Genomic DNA, 25,824 nt, shown 5'->3' on the forward strand with positions numbered 1-25,824 from the left:
TTGGGGTATGTCTCTATCAGTTTTGCACATCGAGAGACTGACATTTTTTCCCATTCCTCCTTGCAAAACAGCTCGAGCTCAGTGAGGTTGGATGGAGAGCATTTGTGAACAGCAGTTTTCAGTTCTTTCCACAGATTCTCGATTGGATTCAGGTCTGGACTTTGACTTGGCCATTCTAACACCTGGATATGTTTATTTTTGACCCATTCCATTGTAGATTTTGCTTTATGTTTTGGATCATTGTCTTGTTGGAAGACAAATCTCCATCCCAGTCTCAGGTCTTTTGCAGACTCCATCAGGTTTTCTTCCAGAATGGTCCTGTATTTGGCTCCATCCATCTTCCCATCAATTTTAACCATCTTCCCTGTCCCTGCTGAAGAAAAGCAGGCCCAAACCATGATGCTGCCACCACCATGTTTGACAGTGGGGATGGTGTGTTCAGCTGTGTTGCTTTTACGCCAAACATAACGTTTTGCATTGTTGCCAAAAAGTTCAATTTTGGTTTCATCTGACCAGAGCACATCTTCAACATGTTTGGTGTGTCTCCCAGGTGGCTTGTGGCAAACTTTAAACAACACTTTTTATGGATATCTTTAAGAAATGACTTTCTTCTTGCCACTCTTCCATAAAGGCCAGATTTGTGCAATATACGACTGATTGTTGTCCTATGGACAGAGTCTCCCACCTCAGCTGTAGATCTCTGCAGTTCATCCAGAGTGATCATGGGCCTCTTGGCTGCATCTCTGATCAGTCTTCTCCTTGTATGAGCTGAAAGTTTAGAGGGACGGCCAGGTCTTGGTAGATTTGCAGTGGTCTGATACTCCTTCCATTTCAATATTATCGCTTGCACAGTGCTCCTTGGGATGTTTAAAGCTTGGGAAATCTTTTTGTATCCAAATCCGGCTTTAAACTTCTTCACAACAGTATCTTGGACCTCCCTGGTGTGTTCCTTGTTCTTCATGATGCTCTCTGCGCTTTTGACGGACCTCTGAGACTATCACAGTGCAGGTGCATTTATACGGAGACTTGATTACACACAGGTGGATTGTATTTATCATCATTAGTCATTTAGGTCAACAATGGATCATTCAGAGATCCTCACTGAACTTCTGGAGAGAGTTTGCTGCACTGAAAGTAAAGGGGCTGAATAATTTTGCACGCCCAATTTTTCAGTTTTTGATTTGTTAAAAAAGTTTGAAATATCCAATAAATGTCGTTCCACTTCATGATTGTGTCCCACTTGTTGTTGATTCTTCACAAAAAAATACAGTTTTATATCTTTATGTTTGAAGCCTGAAATGTGGCAAAAGGTCGCAAAGTTCAAGGGGGCCGAATACTTTCGCAAGGCACTGTATGTGATTAGGCAACCCCCATGAACTGTAAATCAGTTATTTTTCCCATAAAATGTCAAAGGAAAACTAAATCACTCACACACACAGCTTTGAAGGAGGGACCCATTGGGGTGAGTAGAGACATACACTGCCTGCATTAGTTAACCTTGTTGGAACTTTTAAAGAACCGTCAGACCTAGAGTTCCGAAACTTTAGAATCCTGTTCTAGACCTCATGTCGATAGTGCGTGGTGAGTTAGGTGGCTCTAGAAGGTTCTCGGACCGAGAAACAGCCTCGTACATTTGCAATGACTTCAATTCCTTTTGACCATTACAAAAATTACAACATTTAGAAAAGTCTCAGAGACGCAAGACCAGGTGCATTGAAACCGGCTCGGCCCATAGAGACGGACCCCAATGTTTCTGTCCGATAGCTCATTCAAGGACCCCGTAGCAAGTCATGGAAAAAAGTGGATTTTCAGCACCAATTAGGGTTTTTCTCGGACACCAAATGACCTATCGAGCCGAAACTTGGGATTCGGGGTCGCCTCAGCTAGCACAACACATAACATACGAAATGGACCCGCAGCTAGAACATAGCGTGTTTTATGTTTTTTTATGGTTTGAACCGAAGGCGTTGTGAATTTTGGGCCAGCTCTGAAGTATGTAATAGTTGGCTACTAAACGAGTTGGAAAAAGTGGGTTTGGTGTCAGTTTGTATCAGTTTGGTGTCAGAATGATATCTAATTGACTGATGGACTCTTGTACACTTGACTCTTGTCCCTTTGCAATATGTTTAAACAGTGAGGTACCATCACCAAAGTGACATTCTGAAATCTACCCTAACGAGCGATTGAGATGAACCAGAATCACTGCAAAGCCACCCCGAGTTCATCGGGCCAGTCAATTTCACATTCCTGCAGGATTTTTATAGCATGACAAATTCGTGATGGTACCTGCCCATTGAACCATATTGCAAATGCACAGTGACTTTGAAAAAGTAAGAAAACATAAACAAATGGACATAATGAAATCCATCATCAGAATATTTTAAACAGTCCATAAAGCACTCAGGACGGCCCCCACTGATAGAGGGCCGTAGTAGGGTACTCCCATGGCGGGCATGGATGACAGGAGTACCGGTAAATGTATTTAAAACACTATTTTAATTTTTGGGTTACCAGATGCACATTTCAGATCACCAGTTGCACGGAGGAAAATCACAATCTGCATCCATCGTCATATTTTAAACTGTCCATAAAGCACTTAAGGACGGCCCCCACTGATAGAGGGCCGTAGTAGGGTACTCCCATAGCGGGCATGGACAATAGGAGTCCCGGTAAATGCATTTACAACCATATTTTTATTTTTGGGTTACCAGTTGCACAACAATGCACGTGCATTTGCAATATGATTCTATAGTGAAAAAACATCACCAAAGTGACATTCTGAAATCAACCCTAACGAGCGATTGAGATGAACCAGAATCACTGCCCGGCCATCCTGTGTTCATCAGGCCAGTCAATTTTGCATTTCTGCAGGATTTTTGAGCATGCCAAATTCGTGATGGTAAATGCCCATTGAAACATATTGCAAATGCACGTGCATTTGCAATATGATTCAATAGTGCAAAAAACATCACCAAATGGACATGATGAAATCAACACAACGAGTGATGGAAATGAACAACTATCACTGCCCGGCCATCCCGAGTTCATCAGTTCAGTCAATTTTGGCCCCCAAAAAAGTGACTTTTGACTTTGACTTTTGACTTCCTATGAAATCACATTGCAAATGGACAAATCATATTCCTTATGCACAAGTAAAAATAATAATAATAATAATAATAACATATTACAAAAGTATATTCATACAGTTCTTACACATGATTAATTGACTTAAAATCGAAACAACAAAACGGTCCAGAAAGCACTTTTTTTACGAGGGTGATACGTTTTTTTTTTAAAGTTCACATTTTCGACTTTTGACTTCCTATTAAATCATATTGCAAATGGACAAAACATATGCCTTATGCACAAGTAAAAAAAAAATAAAAAAATAATGACAATAAAATACGGCTAAAGTATGTTGATACAGTTCTTATACGTGTGTAATTGACACAAAAATCGAAAGAATTTTGAAAAACGGTCCAGAAAGCACTTTTTTAAGGGTGTGTGAAGTTTTTTACAAAATGTTGACATTTTTTTACTTTTGACTTTTGACTTCCTATGAAATCATATTCCAAATGGAGAAAACATATGCCTTATGCACAAGTATAAAAAAAAATGTAAAAAATAAAATGTGGATAGTAAAATATGACTAAAGTATGTTGATACAGTTCTTATACATGTGTAATTGACACAAAAATCGAAATAATTTCGAAAAACGGTCCAGAAAGCACTTTTTTAAGGGGTGATAAGTTTTTGACAAAAAAATCATTTTTTCAAAATTTTGCTTTTGGATGTTGACTTGGGTTGCATGTCCAATATGAAAAACCCCGGTGGAGCGCACTCGCCCCCTGTTGGATTTTTGAAGTGTTACAACTGGCACTTGCCATATGGCATTTGCCATCAACTTTGCATGAATCAATGCCACATTGGGTGGTATTGGACATCGTGTATGTGGTTTGTCCAATGCCAATATTTTGCCATTCCTTTTTGTCCATTTCAGGGGGGTATTCCCTTACATCTCTAGGAGACAGAACGCATCTCCTTCCTGAGCAGTATGACGGCTGTGTGGTCCCATGGTGTTTACACTTGTGTACCATTGTTTGTACAGATGAAAGTGGTACCTTCAGTTGCTCCCAAGGATGAGGAGGTGTGGTCTACAATTTTTTCAGACTTTCTTTTTCAGATAATTTTTTTCTGATGTCTTGGCTGATTTCTTTTGATTTTCCCATGATGTCAAGCAATGAAGCACTGAGTTTGAAGGTAGGCCTTGAAATACATCCACAGGTAAATTCAATCAAATTTATTTATATAGCCCTTCGTACATCAGCTGATATCTCAAAGTGCTGTACAGAAACCCAGCCTAAAACCCCAAACAGCAAGCAATGCAGGTGTAGAAGCACGGTGGATAGGAAAAACTCCCTTGAAAGGCGAAACCCTCGGAAGAAACCTAGAGAGGAACCAGGCTATGTGGAGTGGCCAGTACTCTTCTGGCTGTGCCGGGTGGAGATTATAGCAGAACATGGCCAAGATGTTCAAATGTTCATAAATGACCAGCATGGTCAAATAATAATAATCACAGGCAGAACAGTTGAAACTGGAGCAGCAGCCTGGCCAGGTGGACTGGGGACAGCAAGGAGTCATCATGTCAGGTAGTCCTGAGGCATGGTCCTAGGGCTCAGGTCCTCAGAGAGAGAGAAAGAAAGAGAGAAAGAGAGAATTAGAGAGAGCATACTTAAATTCACACAGGACACCGGATAGGACAGGATAAGTACTCCAGATATAACAGACTGACCCTAGCCCCCCAACACATAAACTACTGCAGCATAAATACTAGAGGCTGAGACAGGAGGGGTCAGGAGACACTGTGGCCCCATCCGATGACACCCCCGGACAGGGCCAAACAGGAAGGATATAACCCCACCCACTTTGCCAAAGCACAGCCCCCACACCACTAGAGGGATATCTTCAACCACCAACTTACCATCCTGAGACAAGGCCGAGTATAGCCCACAAAGATCTCCGCCACGGACCAACCCAAGGGGGGGAGCCAACCCAGACAGGAAGATCACATCAGTGACTCAACCCACTCAAGTGACGCACCCCTCCTAGTTATGGTATGAGCCCCAGTAAGCCAGTGACTCAGCCCCTGTAATAGGGTTAGAGGCAGAGAATCCCAGTGGAAAGAGGGGAACTGGCCAGGCAGAGACAGCAAGGGCGGTTCGTGGCTCCAGAGCCTTTCGGTTCACCTTCACACTCCTGGGCCAGACTACACTCAATCATATGACCCACTGAAGAGATGAGTCTTCAGTAAAGACTTAAAGGTTGAGACAGAGTCTGCGTCTCTCACATGGGTAGGCAGACCATTCCATAAAAATGGAGCTCTATAGGAGAAAGCCCTGCCTCCAGCGGTTTGCTTAGAAATTCTAGGGACAATTAGGAGGCCTGCGTCTTGTGACCGTAGCGTACATGTAGGTATGTACGGCAGGACCAAATCAGAGAGATAGCCCAAGCCCATGTAATGCTTTGTAGGTTAGCAGTAAAACCTTGAAATCAGCCCTTGCCTTGACAGGAAGCCAGTGTAGGGAGGCTAGCACTGGAGTAATATGATCAAATTTTTTGGTTCTAGTCAGGATTCTAGCAGCCGTATTTAGCACTAACTGAAGTTTATTTAGTGCTTTATCCGGGTAGCCGGAAAGTAGAGCATTGCAGTAGTCTAACCTAGAAGTGACAAAAGCATGGATGAATTTTTCTGCATCATTTTTGGACAGAAAGATTCAGATTTTTGCAATGTTACATAGATGGAAAAAAGCTGTCCTTGAAACAGTCTTGATATGTTCTTCAAAAGAGAGATCAGGGTCCAGAGTAACGCCGATATCCTTCAGTTTTATTTGAGACGACTGTACAACCATTAAGGTTAATTGTCAGATTCAACAGAAGATCTCTTTGTTTCTTGGGACCTAGAACAAGCATCTCTGTTTTGTCCGAGTTTAAAAGTAGAACGTTTGCAGCCATCCACTTCCTTATGTCTGAAACACATGCTTCTAGCGAGGGCAATTTTGGGGCTTCACCATGTTTCATTGAAATGTACAGCTGTGTGTCATCCGCATAGCAGTGAAAGTTAACATTATGTTTTCGAATGACATCCCCAAGAGGTAAAATATATAGTGAAAACAATAGTGGTCCTAAAACGGAATCTTGAGGAACACCGAAATGTACAGTTGATTTGTCAGAGGACAAACCATTCACAGAGACAAACTGATATCTTTCTGACAGATAAGATCTAAACCAGGCCAGATCTTGTCCGTGTAGACCAATTTGGGTTTCCAATCTCTCCAAAAGAATGTGGTGATCGATGGTATCAAAATCAGCAATAAGGTCTAGGAGCACAAGTACAGATGCAGAGCCTTGGTCTGACGCCATTAAAAGGTAATTTACCACCTTCACACGTGCAGTCTCAGTGCTATGATGGGCTCTAAAACCAGACTGAAGCATTTAGTATACATTGTTTGTCTTCAGGAAGGCAGTGAGTTGCTGCGCAACAGCCTTTTCAAAAATATTTGAGAGGAATGGAAGATTCGATATAGGCCGAAAGTTTTTTATATTTTCTGGGTCAAGGTTTGGCTTTTTCAAGAGAGGCTTTATTACTGCCACTTTTAGTGAGTTTGGTACACATCCGGTGGATAGAGAGCCGTTTATTATGTTCAACATAGGAGGACCAAGCACAGGAAGCAGCTCTTTCAGTAGTTTAGTTGGAATAGGGTGCAGCTTGAAGGTTTAGAGGCCATGATTATTTTCATCATTGTGTCAAGAGATATAGCACTAAAACACTTGAGTGTCTCTCTTGATCCTAGGTCCTGGCAGAGTTTTGCAGACTCAGGACAACTGAGCTTTGAAGGAATACGCAGATTTAAAGAGGAGTCCATCATTTGCTTTCTAATAATCATGATCTTTTCCTCAAAGAAGTTCATGAATTTATTACTGCTGAAGTGAAAGCCATCCTCTCTTGGGGAATGCTGCTTTTTAGTTAGCTTTGCGACAGTATCAAAAAGGAATTTCGGATTGTTCTTATTTTCCTCAATTAAGTTGGAAAAATAGGATGATCGAGCAGCAGTAAGGGCTCTTCGATACTGCACGGTACTGTCTTTCCAAGCTAGTCGGAAGACTTCCAGTTTGGTGTGCCGCCATTTCCGTTCCAATTTTCTGGAAGCTTGCTTCAGAGCTCAGGTATTTTCTTTATTCCAGGGAGCTAGTTTCTTATGAGAAATGTTTTTAGTTTTTAGGGGTGCAACTGCATCTAGGTTATTGTGCAAGATTAAATTGAGTTCCTCAGTTAGGTGGTTAACTGATTTTTGTCCTCTGGTGTCCTTGGGTAGACAGAGGGAGTCTGGAAGGACATCAAGGAATCTTTGTGTTGTCTGTGAATTTATACCACGTCTTTTGATGTTCCTTGGTTGGGGTCTGAGCAAATTATTTGTTGCAATTGCAAACGTAATAAAATGGTGGTCCGATAGTGCAGGATTATGAGGAAAAACATTAAGATCCACAACATTTATTCAATGGGACAAAACTAGGTCCAGAGTATGACTGTGACAATGAGTAGGTCCAGAGACATGTTGGACAAAACCCACTGAGTCGATGATGGCTCCGAAAGCCTTTTGGAGTGGGTCTGTGGACTTTTCCATGTGAATATTAAAGTCACCAAAGATTAGAATATTATCTGATATGACTACAAGGTCCGATAGGAATTCAGGGAACTCAATGAGGAATGCTGTATATGGCCCAGGAGGCCTGTAAACAGTAGCTATAAAAAGTGATTGAGTAGGCTGCATAGATTTCATGACTAGAAGCTCAAAAGACTTAAACATAATATTTTTTTGTAAATTGAAATTTGCTATCGTAAATGTTAGCCACACCTCCGCCTTTGCGGGATGCACGGGGGATATGGTCACTAGTGTGGCCAGAAAGTGAGGCCTCATTTAACACAGTAAATTCATCAGGCTTAAGCCATGTTTCAGTCAGGCCAATCACATCAAGATTATGATCAGTGATTAGTTCATTGACTATAATTGCCTTTGAAGCAAGGGGTATTAAGTATCCCTATTTCGAGATGTGAGGTATCTTGATCTCTTTCAATAATGACAGGAATGGAGGAGGTCTTTATCCTAGTTAGATTGCTAAGGCGAACACCGCCATGTTTAGTTTTGCCCAACCTAGGTCGAGGCACAGACACGGTCTCAATGGGGATAGCTGAGCTGACTACACGGACTGTGCTAGTGGCAGACTCCACTATGCTGGCAGGCTGGCTAACAGTCTGCTGCCTGGCCTGCACCTTATTTCATTGTGGAGCTAGAGGAGTTAGAGCCCTGTCTATGTTGGTAGACAAGATGAGAGCACCCCTCCAGCTAGGATGGAGTCCGTCACTCCTCAGCAGGTCAGACTTGGTCCTGTTTGTGGGTGAGTCCCAGAAAGAGGGCCAATTATCTACAAATTCTATCTTTTGGGAGGGGCAGAAAACAGTTCTCAACCAGCGATTGAGTTGTGAGATACAATTACTCGATGCCGACACATCTTTCTAGCTGATTTACACGCTGAAGCTATGTTGTGCTTGGTGATCTCTGACTGTTTCATCCTAACATCGTTGGTGCCAACGTGGATAACAATATCTCTATACTCTCTACACTCGCCAGTTTTAGCTTTAGCCAGCACCATCTTCAGATTAGCCTTAATGTCGGTAGCCCTGCCCCCTGGTAAACAGTGTATGATCGCTGGATGATTCGTTTTAAGTCTAATACTGCGGGTAATGGCGTCGCTAATGACTAGAGTTTTCAATTTGTCAGAGCTAATGGTGGGAAGCTTTACTTAGTGTATGTAAACTTATGACCCACTGGAATTGTGATACAGTATAAGTGAAATAATCTGTTTGTAAACTATTGTTGGAAAAATTACTTGTGTCATGCACAAAGTAGATGTCCTAACTGACTTGCCAAAACTATAGTTTGTTAACAAGAAATTTGTGGAGTGGTTGAAAAAACAAGTTTTAATGACTCCAACCTAAGTGTATGTAAACTTCCGACTTCAACTGTATACACATACACACTTTTTTTTAGTATATACCTTTATTATTCCCCGCAAACCCTACCACCCCTCCCCCAATTGGAGTAAACTAATAAACAAAAACACTTAGGCCTTAAACCTTCTGTTTATACATACTATACACATTTTGCAGACACAATCTATTTTACAGTAGTTATATTTTGTTTGTTTTTAGTGTTGGCATTCCTCTATTTCTGATGTCCGTCCAGTTTGATTTATATTTGTATCTGCTATTTCACAAAAGTTCTGAGCCTATATACATTTTACAGACCCCGTATGTTTTACATTTGTTATCTTGTTGTTATTCGTCCAACCCTTCAGCTCCATTCAACCCCTCCCATCTAACTCTTAGAAATCCAAAATGAATGGTGTTATTTGCCATATATTTCGCAACTGTGTTGTGATGCTTCACAGTACTGAACCTTTCTATTCTCATAGTTTCAACAGATTGTAAATTAAAGATGATTTTTTTTACAAAAATAATGATTATATTATTGATCGATTGACTGTGACTTTTCAAATCACCCAGTATTGCTATCTGCAGTGTTAGTTATAGGTAAATATTGCAATTCTTCAGCCATTCCTGGACCTGTGACCAAAAACGAGCTACATATGGACAGTACCAAAATAAATGATCTAATGACTCTGCCTCCTTGCAGCAAAATCTGCAGAGCTGGGAAAATTGTATCCCCCATATATATAACATTCTATTTGCAATAATTTTGTGTAATAATTTAAATGGAATAATTCAAAGTTTTGAATCCGTCGTCGTTTTGCGTTTTGGTACATTGAAAATCAGTCTTTCCTCAACTCTTTGCCAAGAGAGACTGGCATTCATTGTATTGATGTTAGCCACTAGGTCCTTCTTTGCAGCACTTGACCATATGACTGGACAATAATCAAGATAAGATGAAACTAGAGCCCGCAGGACTTGCTTTGTGGTTTCAAAAAAGCAGAGCATCTCTTTATCACGGACAGACCTCTACAACCATTAAATCTTCAGTGTATGTTTTGACCATGACAGTTTACAATCTAAGGCAGGGATGGCTAACTTAGAAGGGGTTAGGGGCCTTAAAATATCTGAACTCATCATGAGGTGCCGCATTTGCTCGCGGGTCTGCAGGAACCACCAGTTGTCCATCCCTGATCTAAGGGGGGGAGGGTGTATGGATGTGAGTGGCTCCTGCAGATTCGAGAGCAACTGTCCTGAATTTGTTCAGCCACACCATTCAGTGCCAGATTCAGGCTGAGGGTACGGTGTATGTTTTTATTTTATCGGTGTAAGTTTATGTGCAGTACCTGAAAGTCTATGAATCAACAGGTAAAGTAGTGGAGCCTTTCAAATCAAATTATATTTGTCACATGCGCCAAATACTGTGAAATTCATACAAGCCCTTTTCCAACAATGCAGTTTTAAGAAAGAGAGAAAATAGAGCCTTTCTAAATTGGGCGTACATCCTACAGTATACTATACATTTGGGCCAGTATCACGATACTTGCTAGTATCGTGGCGTAGGAAAAAAAACACAAAGCGGATTTGATTTCTTTATAAGTTAAAGGCTCTGCATGGTCAATCCGACATCTGCATCAAGGAAGTGAGTTTGTGTTTATACTGGACCTCCCGCCCCACCTACCATCAAGAAATCATGTCAATGCGGAGCTGTACGGAGCCCTTTGCATTGTTACAAAATTTGGCCTCTGCATTCCTCCGGAGGCTCTGCAATTGCGTCACACTATCCATACTGCACCTACGACCACATTTTCGGATTAAGCATAAATTGTCTCTTAACCCCACCATGACTGTTACTCTGGGATCTCCACCCCAACTCATCTATTCCATTATCACTGCTGTTAGTGATTGATGCCTCTGCAGGTACACAGGCCAGTCAGATATGCTAACAAAGACATATGCCAGAGACAGTTAAATGTGGCAGGGAATAAGGCCAAAATGCAGCAACTGGGAAAAGGGTCTCCAGATGTAGCCCAGATGCTAGACAGAATGTATTAAGAACATTTATGTTTTAAGCAAACAGTGGGTTAGTTTTAGTTTTTTTGAAATCTGAGATAAATTAGACTTTGTGTTTTTCAAAAAGCATTTTTTGGGGGCAGTTGTGTGCATCCCACACAAACCTGCATGATAAAGGTATGCATACTTTCAAGCAGCTGCCTGTGGCTTCTTTGATAAATAGGTAAGAAAAACAGTGAGTGTATCCTACACCATTTGAAATTTGCCAAACTCCTGTTTACTTGAATATACAGTGCCTTGCGAAAGTATTCGGCCCCCTTGAACTTTGAGACCTTTTGCCACATTTCAGGCTTCAAACATAAAGATATAAAACTGTATTTTTTTGTGAAGAATCAACAACAAGTGGGACACAATCATGAAGTGGAATGACATTTATTGGATATTTCAAACTTTTTTAACAAATCAAAAACTGAAAAATTGGGCGTGCAAAATTATTCAGCCCCTTTACTTTCAGTGCAGCAAACTCTCTCCAGAAGTTCAGTGAGGATCTCTGAATGATCCAATGTTGACCTAAATGACTAATGAGGATAAATACAATCCACCTGTGTGTAATCAAGTCTCCGTATAAATGCACCTGCACTGTGATAGTCTCAAGGGTCCGTTAAAAGCGCAGAGAGCATCATGAAGAACAAGGAACACACCAGGCAGGTCCGAGATACTGTTGTGAAGAAGTTTAAAGCCGGATTTGGATACAAAAATATTTCCCAAGCTTGAAACATCCCAAGGAGCACTGTGCAAGCGATAATATTGAAATGGAAGGAGTATCAGACCACTGCAAATCTACCAAGACCTGGCCGTCCCTCTAAACTTTCAGCTCATACAAGGAGAAGACTGATCAGAGATGCAGCCAAGATGCCCATGATCACTCTGGATGAACTGCAGAGATCTACAGCTGAGGTGGGAGACTCTGTCCATAGGACAACAATCAGTCGTATATTGCACAAATCTGGCCTTTATGGAAGAGTGGCAAGAAGAAAGCCATTTCTTAAAGATATCCATAAAAAGTGTTGTTTAAAGTTTGCCACAAGCCACCTGGGAGACACACCAAACATGTGGAAGAAGGTGCTCTGGTCAGATGAAACCAAAATTGAACTTTTTGGCAACAATGCAAAACGTTATGTTTGGCGTAAAAGCAACACAGCTGAACACACCATCCCCACTGTCAAACATGGTGGTGGCAGCATCATGGTTTGGGCCTGCTTTTCTTCAGCAGGGACAGGGAAGATGGTTAAAATTGATGGGAAGATGGATGGAGCCAAATACAGGACCATTCTGGAAGAAAACCTGATGGAGTCTGCAAAAGACCTGAGACTGGGACGGAGATTTGTCTTCCAACAAGACAATGATCCAAAACATAAAGCAAAATCTACAATGGTAGATGGTTCAATGATAAACATATCCAGGTGTTAGAATGGCCAAGTCAAAGTCCAGACCTGAATCCAATCGAGAATCTGTGGAAAGAACTGAAAAGTGCTGTTCACAAATGCTCTCCATCCAACCTCACTGAGCTCAAGCTGTTTTGCAAGGAGGAATGGGAAAAAAGTCTCTCGATGTGCAAAACTGATAGAGACATACCCCAAGCGACTTACAGCTGTAATCGCAGCAAAAGGTGGCGCTACAAAGTATTAACTTAAGGGGGCTGAATAATTTTGCACGCCCAATTATTCAGTTTTTGATTTGTTAAAAAAGTTTGAAATATCGAATAAATGTCGTTCCACTTCATGATTGTGTCCCACTTGTTGTTGATTCTTCACAAAAAAATACAGTTTTATATCTTTATGTTTGAAGCCTGAAATGTGGCAAAAGGTTGCAAAGTTCAAGGGGGCCGAATACTTTCGCAAGGCACTGTAATTAAAGCTTAAAGATCCAATGCAGCCATTGTTATCTCAATATCAAATCATTTTGAGGTAACAATTACTTACCTTACTGTGATTTGTTTTCTCTAATTAAAATAGTAAAACGAAACAAAAATAGCTTCTTAGCATAGAGTAATTTCTCAAGCAAGAATTTTGCTAGGACTGTCTGGAAGTGGTCTAAGTGAGGAGGGGAAGTCTGAAAACTATCTTTGGAAGTCTTTCTTATTGGTCTATTAACTAATTTACCGGATGATGATGTCACCAGGCAGGCCAAACTCCATCCCACCAAAACAGGCTTATATTTCAGCCACTCTTTTCAAACAGCTCCAACACTAAAAGGCATTATCATAATTTTCACAATTTAACTCTATTATTTCAACCTCATGGTGTGGAAATATTGATACAACTGAGTAAAATATTTTTTTTAACGGTACTGGGCCTTTAACAGAATGAAATTCCACACAAGCCATGTAAGGCCATGAAGCTTAGGTTATCTACAAGACTTCTTACATCCCTCCAATTCCCTCCAGCATTTCACTGAAACTAATCTCTACATTCACAAACATGTATTCTGCATTGCCCAACCACACACACCTCCTCGCGTAAGGAGATGAAGCAAGGAAGGGTAATATTAAAGATAAAGAGGACTTGATTTGATTCAACAAATTCAGACATTTCCAGGCATGTGGGGAAAGGGGCCGGAGGGAGGCGGAGACACAGGCACAACACACAAAGGCAGCATCAAGGGGAATTGATGACTATGTGTGAGGTGTGTGGATACACTGTTGCATGGTGCCCATCTGCCTTTCATAACCATCATCTCCCCCCGTTTCCCCAAAATTATGATCAACTGGCTATTCACTGGTGGCTTAGGCAATCAGGGCCACGATCATGCGGATGATCATGTGTTCATCCGACACCAAACCCACATAATTCATCTCTGCCCAGTTTAGAGTTAAGGTCAGTGGGGTGGTAACCGCCACGGAGGGAGATAGTATCTACTGTATGTCAGTTCCTTCAATCAACTGCCATTTTTTAGTGCCATAGTTTCAAGTTTTAATGGGAAAATATGTATGATATAGCCTATTCGCTGTCTTCACTTTAAAGAGATGTCAAAAAATTGTTAGATGATGAAAGCATTTCAGCTTTGGTTGTAGGTGGTCATTCGACAATGGCCTCTCATGCTTGACTTCAACCATTTTCTAAATGAGACATTCATGGCTCAATTTGGGCCATCATACCTGGTATCCTGTAGAACACTTAACCAGATGTCCAGGTATTTCAGACCAGTGCCCATGTCTGGTCCTCCTCTCGCCTGGTGGAACTATTCTGATCTCGGTCACTAGCCTGATCTCGCTTGCTTCTGTTTCGGTTGACTGGGCTAGTCTTCGGTAAGGAAGAAAACTGGGTAGAGGAGGTTGTAGCTGCACAGGGAGCTTTGGTTGAGTGTTACCTCACCATGTATTTAATGCTTCCACCCATACAGCCTAACAGTCAGGGTTTTGGTCAATTCCAATGTAATTTGAAATTCCAATTAAATTCACTCATGGAGTGGAGAATTTATGTTGAATTCAATTCAAATGTCAACATTCTTTAAGTTATTGAATTGGGATTAGACTGTTTGGACTATTTCAATTGAAATTGAATTGTAACTGTACAAATATTTAATCTTGAATTCATGGAAGTAAGGCAATTAGTATAAAAAATGGAGTACAGGATTTGTTTTAAATCATTTCAACTCGTATTTTTATATTTCCTGTATAGCTAGCCTGTCTGAACGGTGACATTATCATCCTGAAAGCCTGAAGGAATTGAATTCAAATTGGAATTTGGGGAATGTACCTAACATTGGAATTGAGAGGAATTGAATTATCTCTGAATTCAAAGACTGAACTGGAGTTTGAATTGAGTTATATGAAATTTACAGGGAGAGGGAAACCCCAACTTAACCCCAACTCTGGTGACAACGCAAGAACACAATATCATAGTGCGTCAAAGCTACTGATCTATTGCTCTTCAGCGATGTAACAGAGTGAAGGAGCACCCCTAGGCTCATACTGTATGTCAGCCAGTTAGCTGTTTAAACCATGAACAAAACAATTTACCTAGGGAAGCATCCACTCACTAAACACTACATGTACTCAATACATCAGCCTTGAGCTGCCTGTCAAATACAAAGCTGATATTTCATGTTACTTGTAGACAGCTTATTCCAAAGTGTCTGAATCCTATTGGGTTCAGCCCAGAGACTGGTAGTGGTATCTACAGTAGAACATAACATAACATAACTTGGAGTAGTGAGGCCCACAAGTATTTGTTGGGAACCTTTTTGTTGTCTGGCGCAATTCCACGACAGATCCTATCAATTCACATCTGTGGAGCGTCTCTGAAGCAGCTCGCACAATGGGGAGACACTGGCACCGCTGGACTATCAAAGAGAACATCCATCTGTGTCCCACACAAACATCTGACTCAACCTGGGGCTTTGTAGAGGAGATGAGATGCTGCGAATGAAAGGAGGAAAGGCCCAGAGCGTAGAGAGTAGAGGCAGTAATGGACCTCCAACAAATGATTGCTAAGAAGAAGCGACGTAGGAACAGAGAAAAAACACTCATTCCCTCCTGCTCCACTCAGTCCTACAATCATATTTCAAGCTTTTTTGTTCTTAAAGTTTTCATAGTTTGGTTTTGATGTGGAATTGGAATGTGACATGAGTTTTTGATTAGGCACACACAAATATGTATAAAAGGTTTTGCAGACGAGTAGCCGCCTCACGAAAATAGAAATATTAACTTTGCACTTGTTCACCCGAAACTCATGGGGATCAAAAAAAACATTCATTACCAAGGGTTGCTCTGTGTTGGGAGAGAAATACCACACACACAGTGAAGAATGTTCATCCCACACATGGCTGAGCAAATAAGTTTGGGAGATAGGATAGCACTGACGCAGACAGACAGACACGTGCGAGCTCACACACAAAAGGAAAACAGTTCAACTTAACTAAGGGGGAGAGAGAGAAAAAGTACAACTTTGATTCAGCTGACACTCGGCAATTGCAAACAAGTCACAAACAACTAAGAGTTACAACAATCTGTTTATTGTAACTTCAAATATTAATACATGTCCATCTGACAATGGCCTAGTACAAGGTTGGGCAACTCCATTCACTGCCGCAGTAGCTGATGCTGCACATCAATGGTGTTTGGTTGATATGGGGAAATATACAGTGCCTTGCAAAAGTATTTAGACCCCTTGGATTTCTTCACATTTTGTGTTGGTGTCCTGATAGGTCACCCATTGAGCATGTTTGGGATGCTATGGATTAACATGTAGGACAGCGTGTTCCAGTGCCCGCCCGTATCCAGTAACTTCGCACAGCCATTGAAGAGGAGTGGGGCAACATTCCATAGGCCACAGTCAACAGCCGGATCAACTCTATGTGAAGGAGATGTGTCACGCTGCATGAGGCAAATGGTGTTCACACCAGATACTGACTGGTTTTCTGATCCACGCCCCTACTTTTCTGTGACCAACAAATACAAATCTGTATTCCCAGTCATGTGAAATCCATAGATCCATAGATAGATTAGGGCCTAATTAATTCATTTCAATTGACTGATGTACTTTTATGAACTGTAACTCAATAAAATCTTTGAAATTGTTCCATTTTGCGTTTATGTTTTTGTTCAGTATAGCTGATTTACTAACACATATGCTGAACCAGTACTTCATATGAACCGTTTTAGTTCTCTTGTTAGAGAGCTAACCTTCATAAGAGTTATATTTACTCGTTATTTCAGTTTCTCTCAACACATTCTGAAGTCGACTGAGGCAGTGAGATGGAATTTTTAGTTTGTGGAAAAGTTATTTTGCCAGCTGTGGAACAGGTCTCACGTCTGGAGTTTCTATTTAGGTGACATGGCTTTTGTTCTTCTGACGAGGTTGTGCACTTGACAGAAACAAACGTTTTTGACTTAAATTGGATGTCAGGTGGCCTTGTATGTCTGGCAGGTACTACCTTGTGAAGTCTTACGACACTCTCTTCTCTGTCTGTCTCTCCCACAGGGGCTAAAACCCATGGACCACAACGGGCTCTCAGATCCATATGTCAAACTGCACCTGCTGCCTGGGGCCAGTAAGGTACGTAGCTGTCTTATTATACTTACATTAAAATGTACATTATAGTAGTTTAGTTGCTAACTCAAATTATGTGTGTCGTCTGAACAGTTCATAGGCACTATGATAATAGTAATATATTTCTTTCCTCATACAATACAATCTGTCATTTATAGGCTAACAAGGAGATGTGCCCTTTTCTTTCCAATGAGGTCATTTCTGGACAATAATTTTTGCCATTTAGGGGACCATTTTTGGCTCAAGAGCACCAAGTGTGTTACACTCCAAAAACAGAGATGTTTTCAGACCTCAAATTTGTTCTTCTGTTGAGATAAGTCCAGCTCCAAGCCCATCTGCTTTGTAGTTCCAGCGATATGCCACTGTCCAAAAAGAATAGAAAGATAAGAACCATATAATGTCCAGGTTTATTGTGCTTATCTTTTCCATTCAATTGAGGTGTATAGCTGAGGCCTACACAACTGGTGGTGTGGGACATGGATTCATCTTGATATTAGGATACTATTGAAAACATCTGACAAACTTTGACAAAGATTTTGGAGTGTAATGTCCTTTCAATACTCTAAATGCAGTGATGCATTGATGCATAATGTTGTCATTGGCCTGTGTGTTGCATATCAGATGGTGTCATGTCTGATTATCGTAAATGAATGGACACTGTCATGCCCTGTTATGAAAGCGGACACTATCATGCCCTGTTATGAATGCTTGGAATATACAGTAGCTTACGTGAAGGTTTATCTGTTGCTGTGACTCTGCTGCTTCTACTCTGTTCTTTATTTTACACATATTATTATCTATCCTGATGGCTAGTCACTTTACCCTGCCTTCATGTACATTGAGCAAAAATATAAACGCAACATGCAAAATGTCAAAGATTTTACTGAATTACAGTTCATATAAGGAAATCAGTCAATTTCAGTAACTGTATTAGGCCCTAATCTATGGATTTCACATGACTGGGAATACAGATATTAATCTGTTGGTCACAAATACCTTAACAAAAGAAAGTAGGGGCGTGGATCAGAAACCAGTCAGAATCTGGTGTGATCACCATCTTCTTCGCATAGAGTTGATCAGGCTGTTGATTGTGGGTTGTGCAATGTTGTCCCACTCCTCTTCAATGGCTTTGCGAAGTTGATGGATAATGGCGGGAACTGTAACACGCTGGCATACACGTCGATCCAATGCATCCCAATGAGCATGTCTGATGAGTATGCAAGCCATGGAAGAACTGGGACATTTTCAGCTTCCAATAATTGTGTACAGATCCTTGCGACATGGAGCTGCACATTATCATGCTGAAACATGAGGTGATGGCAGCGGATGAATGGCACGACAATGGGCCTCAGGATCTCGTTACGTTATCTCTGTGCATTCAAATTGCTATCCATAAAATGCAATTGTGTTCGTTGTCTGTAGCTTATGCATGCCCATACCATAACCCCACCGCCACCATGGGCACTCTGTACACAACGTTGACATCAGCAAACTGGTCGCCAACGAGACGCCATACATGCTGTGTGCCATCTACCCGGTACGGTTGAAACAGGGATTCCTCTGTGAAGAGCACACTTCTCCATACTGCAGTCAGGTCAAGACCCTGCTGAGGACGACAAGCACGTAGATGAGCTTCCCTGAGACGGTTTCTGAAAGTTTGCAGAGAGATTCTTCAGTTGTGCAAACACACAATTTCATCACTTGTCCGGGTGGCTGGTCTCAGATGATCCCACAGGTGAAGAAGCAGATGTGGAGGACCTTGGTGGCGTGGTTACACATGGTCTGCGGTTGTGAGGCCAGTTGCACGTACTGTCAAATTCTTTAAAACGATGTTGGAGGCGGCTTATGGTAGAGAAATTAGAGTGCCCTTTTATTGTCCCCAGCACAAGGTGCACCTGGGTAATGATCATGCTGTTTTAATCAGCTTCTTGATATGCCACACCTGTCAGGTGGATGGATTATCTGGGCAAAATAGAAATGCTCACTAACAGGGATGTAAACAAATTTGTGCACAACATTTGAGAGAAATAAGCTTTTTTGTGCATATGCAACATTTCTGGGATATCACACGCATTGAATTAGGCGCATTTGATAAATACAATTTAATTTGATCAAACTGGCTTAGGGTAGATCGGGCCCTATGACAAGTAGTTTAGGAAGAGTGTTACAGTGATTAATTAGTGAAGAGAGCATTGCTATTGAGCCATTACTAATTTCAGATTATGTCTACGGTTATCAGACAGTTGGCAATTAATTTTATCCATGCTGATCGTGTCCATTCAAAGGGATGACGCATGCTGTCCCATTCTCTCCAACCCCCTCAAGTTTAGCCCATCCTCATCTTCCATTCATTGCCAAGCCAAGACCTTATTTCATTACCAAAGCCCAGGTAGTCTTTCACTGTGACTTATTATGTCAGTTCAAGGGTTTTGAATCCTTTAATCAAATTCTTGTAGTGTAGTACCATCGGATCAAGCCAGTTCTTTTTACATGTTTGTTACCATTTCCCGGCCACAAATACTGTTGTCTTGCCGTATTGTCATCTTTGTCTCCGTGATCTAGCCTTCTGTCATGCCAACAATCCACTTAGTAGCTGCAAATAAGGGTTTCCTAATCACCCAGGCTGTCCCCAACTGTCTGGACACCTTGACCTCCGTGTGAACTCTCCTTAAGACCATTAATAGGTAATAGATTGGGTGTGAACGTCGAGCATATGGACACTGTTTACTTTGGGGGCCTGAAATTGCACCACAAACATAGCAGCTGTGACAGGCCTCAGATGTTCCTCACTCCTTCTTAATGGCGGCCATCAAGTGGTCCAGACAGAGAGACTTGCCGCCAGAGAATTTACCTCCAATTTTGTTTTGCTTGTGTCTGAGTTTGGTCTAGTGCTAACGCAGCCAACTCCAGACTGCAGACTGCGCATGACCTGTAAAAAAAAGTTTCGAATTTCAATCCCCAAATTGATCTCCTCAACCCGGTCTGCACACCTCTCATCGGTTTCCCCCTTTTTTAATCAATATGTCTGTCCCAATAAAACAATGACATTTGAAAGAGGAGGGTAATTCACTTCCCCTTTTCATAAAAACTCAACACAATTTTCCTTAGCAATGGTGTCAACCTCTGGTCCTGGAGAGTGTTAGACAGACACATTGCTCTGGTTGTTTGTGTGGCGTTTCAGAAATGAATCAGCTACTGTTTGAGAGGAAACCAATAAGCTGGGGCTTTGTTCCCCGGAACATTCATGTGCGATGACTCAGTGGCAAATAATCCCACCAGTTAATGGAAGATGTTCTTCATCCTCACTGTCCATTACTCACCACCACACACAATATCATCTTGCTGTTTTGTTCAACTCAACACTGTTCCCTAGCAGAACTTGAGTGCTTGTGAAATCCACCTTGCAAAGCAATGTACTTCTCCAATCACTAAATTGGAGTGAAGTGTCTCATACCAATGGAACTCTGTGGTAGGAGCTGTTCCTTAACTTTCTATAAAGAGCACAATAAAGTGTAAAAGCTACATACCATCTTCCTCACAAGTCAACATATAAGCAAGGGTTTGCCAATGACATGCATACGTCGTTAAGCACTTATGGATGTTCATGCATTGCATTGAAATGTTTCTTAGGTACTGTTACAGTATGGCATGATGTTTTATGTTGTGCACTTCTTAGACACATTGTTATATAAGCATTTTTAGTATCGATACAATACTACTGCATATACAGTACCAATCAAAAGTTTGGACACACCTACTCATTCAAGGGTTTTTAAATATAAATATAGATACTTCCTCATGTAATGGCTTATGTAAAGCCATTGAATGTGTGATTCATCACTGTGGAATTATATTCTTATTGCATCGATCCCAGTCAACAGCCATACAATGGCACTACTTTGCAGATTCTAGTGATAACCAAAACCATGTATACCTTATATGTACATTATGTCTGTGATTTGTGGTTCTCTTACCTACCTTAAGTTAACTGCACTGATTGTAAATCACTGGTGATAACTAGCTAATGAAATCAGCATGCATTGATTGATTGATATTGGTAGATTTGTTTCATTTGAGAAATATTCAAATCACTGGCAGGCAGCCAGGTTGATATTTCCCTGGCTGTCGTTGGTGACTAAATACATCTCTCACATCAGATGGTAATCAGTTATAGATCACCACTTGTGATGCACAAACAACGCACCACAGCCGAGAGATAGATGAACACAACACGGAAGCTTCTTGTTAAAACTTTTGTTTATTGAACCCACTGGAATTAATAATTGCCTGCTTATTAAGTTCCCAGCATGCATTGATATGCCTATTCTTTCATTTAATTGCAATCTGGCATTTGCATTCTACGTCTGAGAAACGCACGGCGTTGTCCTTGTGTGTCGCTACTGTGGCATTCTGGTGTTGATGAAATCACCCGAGAACTGAGAAGGTGTCATATAAACAGGGACATTGAGATTGATATGGATGAGATGAGACGAGATTTCTAATCTAACCCTTGTCTCCGGGTTTAGGGCTGTTGCGGTGACCGTATTACCGCCACGCCGAGAGTCATGAGTCATGACCGTTGTCAAATCCCACATGACCGTTGAGTCATGGTAATATCCTTTTATGCAATCTGGACATGCATTGGTAGTAACCAATTCGCTAATGACCGTCAGGTCACTAATGGTCTGATACTTGATACTAAGTGCTCTATTGTCCCTATAACTACTCTGATACCAACGCAAATACAATCGAAAGTACAACAGTGGTGTGCAGAACAGCATTTCGGAACGCACAACTATTCGACCCTTGTCACGGATGGCCTATTGCAGCGGAAGACCACACCGGGTTCCACTACTAGTTCAGTTTACTTGAGAGTCCCCAGACTTCAACCCAATAGAGAATATTTGGGATGAGATGGACTGTTCTAAAGGCAGGTCTGACCCGGTACCTAAAAAACTGCCCGGTGAGTGTATATGAGCCCATGCCCCCACAAAAAACACATCATCAAAATAATGATTGTGTCATTATACAATACATAGCCTAATAGCCTACCACATATTACTCCCGGCAGAAAAAAACACCAAATAGATTTAAGATGTTCTCCAAAATGAAACGAATTCTAGTACCTTTTGAGTGTGAACTGTATACTGGATTAGCATACTGGATGGACGGTCGACCTTATGCTACACTCCAAACTTTCTTTCCATGAGTCTGGGAGAGAATAGCCCTGGTAATAGGGATTTTCTTTATATTTTCATAATTAATAGACTGACACATTAACTTTAGCCACAGCATATCTCACCACCATGCGTTTCCATCTCCTCTTCTCTCACCTTCATACCTTTCTCAAGCGCGCAGAGAGAGTAGCTGTCAACAGTTTAATGAAATATGTTTTGTTGTGAAAACATCTTACTATCGATGTTCCCAAGCAGATTTCACTTGGTTTTCCAAATGAAGCACTGGGTAGCTGCAGAAACAGGGTTGGATATCCCATGGCATACAGAGTTTGGGCGGAATATCACCTGTCTCACAGTGAGAGGCAGCATGCTCCTCAAACAGTGGTTGATGTGTGGTGTGAAATAAGGGTTCTTATAAGCCCAGACATTTCTATATGCAATCCCATGTGAAAGCAGAGTTCTGATGGTTACCACTAAAAAGAGGAGGATCCCAGCTGCTAATATATTGATTTCTCAGCTGATAATATTAAGCACATGCTCCACTATAAAACCGGAGTAGCCTACCCAGCATGATTGAAAAACAAACCATGGGAAGCGGCCTCCATTCGCTATTCGAGTGCATACGGATTACATTTATTTTTCCCCTGCCCCTGTTGCTGCTCATTTGATAACGGGCCATTCTAAATCTTAAACAAATGTTACATATTAGTAAAGACAAGGTTAATTTGAGAAAAGTCTGATGGGTGAAAATATGATCACTTGATGAGATAACACCTTGTGTGCAGCCTGAGGCAAGGAACTGTCACGTTCTGACCTTTACTTCCTTTGTTTTGTCATTATTTAGTATGGTCAGGGCGTGAGTTGGGTGGGCAGTCTATGTTTGATTTTCTATGATTTGGGGATTTCTATGTTTCGGCCTAGTATGGTTCTCAATCAGAGGCAGGTGTCATTAGTTGTCTCTGATTGAGAATCATACTTAGGTAGCCTGGGTTGCACTGTTTGTTTGTGGGTGATTGTCTATGTTGATTGCTTGTTTCAGCACAGTTCGCATTAGCGTCACGGTTGTTATTTCGTTTATTGTTTTGTATAGTGTTTCAGTGTTCAGTGTTTTCTTTATTAAAATTCATGATGAGCACATACCACGCCGCATTTTGGTCCTCCGATCCATCTCGCCTCTCCTCTTCAGATGAAGAGGAGGACGACCGTGACAGAATCACCCAACACAACAGGACCAAGCGGCGTGGTAACAGTCAGCGGCAGCAGGAGCAGCGCGAGGAGTACTGGACATGGTAGGATGAGTTGGATGGTAAAGGACCCTGGGCACAGCCTGGAGAATATCGCCGCCCCAAAGAAGAGCTGGAGGCGGCGAAGGCGGAGAGGCGCTGGTATGAGGAGGCAGCACGGCGGCGTGGAGAGAGTCAGCCCCAAAAATGTCTTGGGGGGGGGGGGCACACAGGAAGTGTGGCGAAGCCAGGTAGGAGACCTGCGCCAACTTCCTATAGCCCAGTGCGATACATTCCAGCTCCATATCAGCCGGGCTAGAGTGGGCATCGAGCCAAGTGCCATGAAGCCAGCTCTACGCATCTGGTCTCCAGTGCCTCTCCTTGGGCCGGCTTACATGACACCAGCCTTGCGCATGGTGTCCCCGGTTCGCCTGCATAGCCCAGTGCGGGCTATTCCACCTTGCCGCACTGGCAGGGCGACCGGGAGCATGCAACCAGGTAGGGTTGGGCAGGCTCGGTGCTCAAGAGCTCCAGTGCGCCTGCACGGTCCGGTCTATCCGTCACCACCTCCATGCACCAGCCCTCCAGTGGCAGCCCCCCGCACCAGGCTGTCTCTCCGGCTCATCCTTACAGGTACTCCCGCCTGTCCAGCGCTGCCGGAGCCTTCCTCCTCTCCAGCGCTGTCGGAGTCTCCCGCCTCTCCAGCGCTGCCAGAGCCTTCCTCCTCCTCTCCAGCGCAGCCGGAGTCTCCCGCCTGTTTGGCGCTGCCAGAGCTGTCCTCTCCAGCGTTGCCGGAGCTTCCCGTCTGCCCAGCGCCATCTGAGCTCCTCGCGCCGCCAGTGCCGCCAGTCTGCCCAGGAGCCGCCAGTGCCGCCAGTCTGCCAGGAGCCGCCAGTCTGCCAGGGGCCGCCAGTGCCGCCAGTCTGCCAGGGGCCGCCAGTCTGCCAGGGGCCGCCAGTCTGCCAGGGTCCGCCAGTCGCCGCCAGTGCCGCCAGTCAGCCAGGGGCCGCCAGTCAGCCAGGGGCCGCCAGTGCCCCTCAGCCCAATTCTATGATTTGGGGATTTCTATGTTTCGGCCTAGTATGGTTCTCAATCAGAGGCAGGTGTCATTAGTTGTCTCTGATTGAGAATCATACTTAGGTAGCCTGGGTTTCACCGTGTGTTTGTGGGTGATTGTTCCTGTCTCTGTGTTTGCACCAGATAGGGCTGTTTTAGGTTTTCACGTTTCTTGTTTTTGTTAGTCTATTCATGTATAGTTTCTTCATTAAAGAACCATGAATAATCACCACGCTGCGTTTTGGTCCGCCTCTCCTTCACCGCAAGAAAACCGTTACAGGAACAGAGTGCAATAATTTTTTGCAATTTTTTATAATCTTATAGTTCGGTCATGGAGCCCATGACATTCTAAGGTTTTTATCATTCACAACTAAAGTTTCCAAATAACTCTAAATCTAGCATATAGGAAGGACCTGGTTCAAACGATCACTTTTTAACATAGCCACTTCATATTAGCACTCGCTCTGGAATTGGAAAAATGTTGTTTATATTTTATTCAGCTAAGTTCAATTATATTCTTCTTACTACTGAACAAAAATATGAAAGCGACATGTAAAGTGTTGTTCCCATGTTTCATGAGCTGAAAAAGATGCCAAAAAGTTTTGATACACACAACATTTGTGTAAAAATTTGATTACATCATTGTTAGTGAGCATTTCTCCTTTGCCAAGCTAATCCATCCACCTGACAGGTGTGGCATATCAAGAAGCTGATTAAACAGCACGATCATTACACAGGTGCACCTTGTGCTGGGGACAATAAAGGGCCACTATAAAATGTGTGGTTTTTTTCACACAACACAAAGCCACAGATGTCTCAAGATTTGAGGGAGTGTGCAATTGGCATGCTGACTGCAGGAATGTCCAACAAAGCTGTTGCCAGAGAATTGAATTTTAATTTCTCTACCATAAGCCACCTCCATTGTTTTAGAGAATTTGGCAGTAGGTCCAACTGGCCTCACACTGTAACCACGCCAGCCGAGGACCTCCACATCCGGCTTCTATTTATGCATAGTCACTTTACCACTACCTACATGTACATATTACCTCAGTTATCTTGACTAACCTGTACCCCGCACATTGACTCGGTACCGGCACCCCCTGTATATAGCCTCATTATTGTTATTTTATTGTTACTCTTTTATTTATTTTTTACATTAGTTTATTTAGTACATATTTTCTTAACTCTTATTTTTCTTAACTGCATTTTTGTTTAAGGGCTTGTAAGTAAGTATTTCACAATAAGGTCTACACTTG

General features: G+C 42.2%; 1 protein-coding gene across 2 annotated transcripts in view; it reads left to right on the forward strand.

Moving 5' to 3' along the window:
- The window catches only part of LOC110533442 (double C2-like domain-containing protein beta), a 181,804-nt gene that overhangs the window by 104,258 nt on the left and 51,722 nt on the right, over positions 1-25,824 (forward strand). For both annotated transcript variants that reach the window (XR_005053594.1, XM_036989831.1), the window contains exon 3: positions 17,044-17,118. Coding sequence is in view for 1 of the 2 variants with exons in the window: in XM_036989831.1 (XP_036845726.1) it covers positions 17,044-17,118 (75 nt within the window). In the remaining variant the exon portion in view is untranslated. The remainder of the gene's footprint in view (positions 1-17,043; positions 17,119-25,824) is intronic.

This window comes from Oncorhynchus mykiss, chromosome 10 (genome assembly GCF_013265735.2).
Source record: "Oncorhynchus mykiss isolate Arlee chromosome 10, USDA_OmykA_1.1, whole genome shotgun sequence".
Lineage (NCBI taxonomy): Eukaryota > Metazoa > Chordata > Actinopteri > Salmoniformes > Salmonidae > Oncorhynchus > Oncorhynchus mykiss.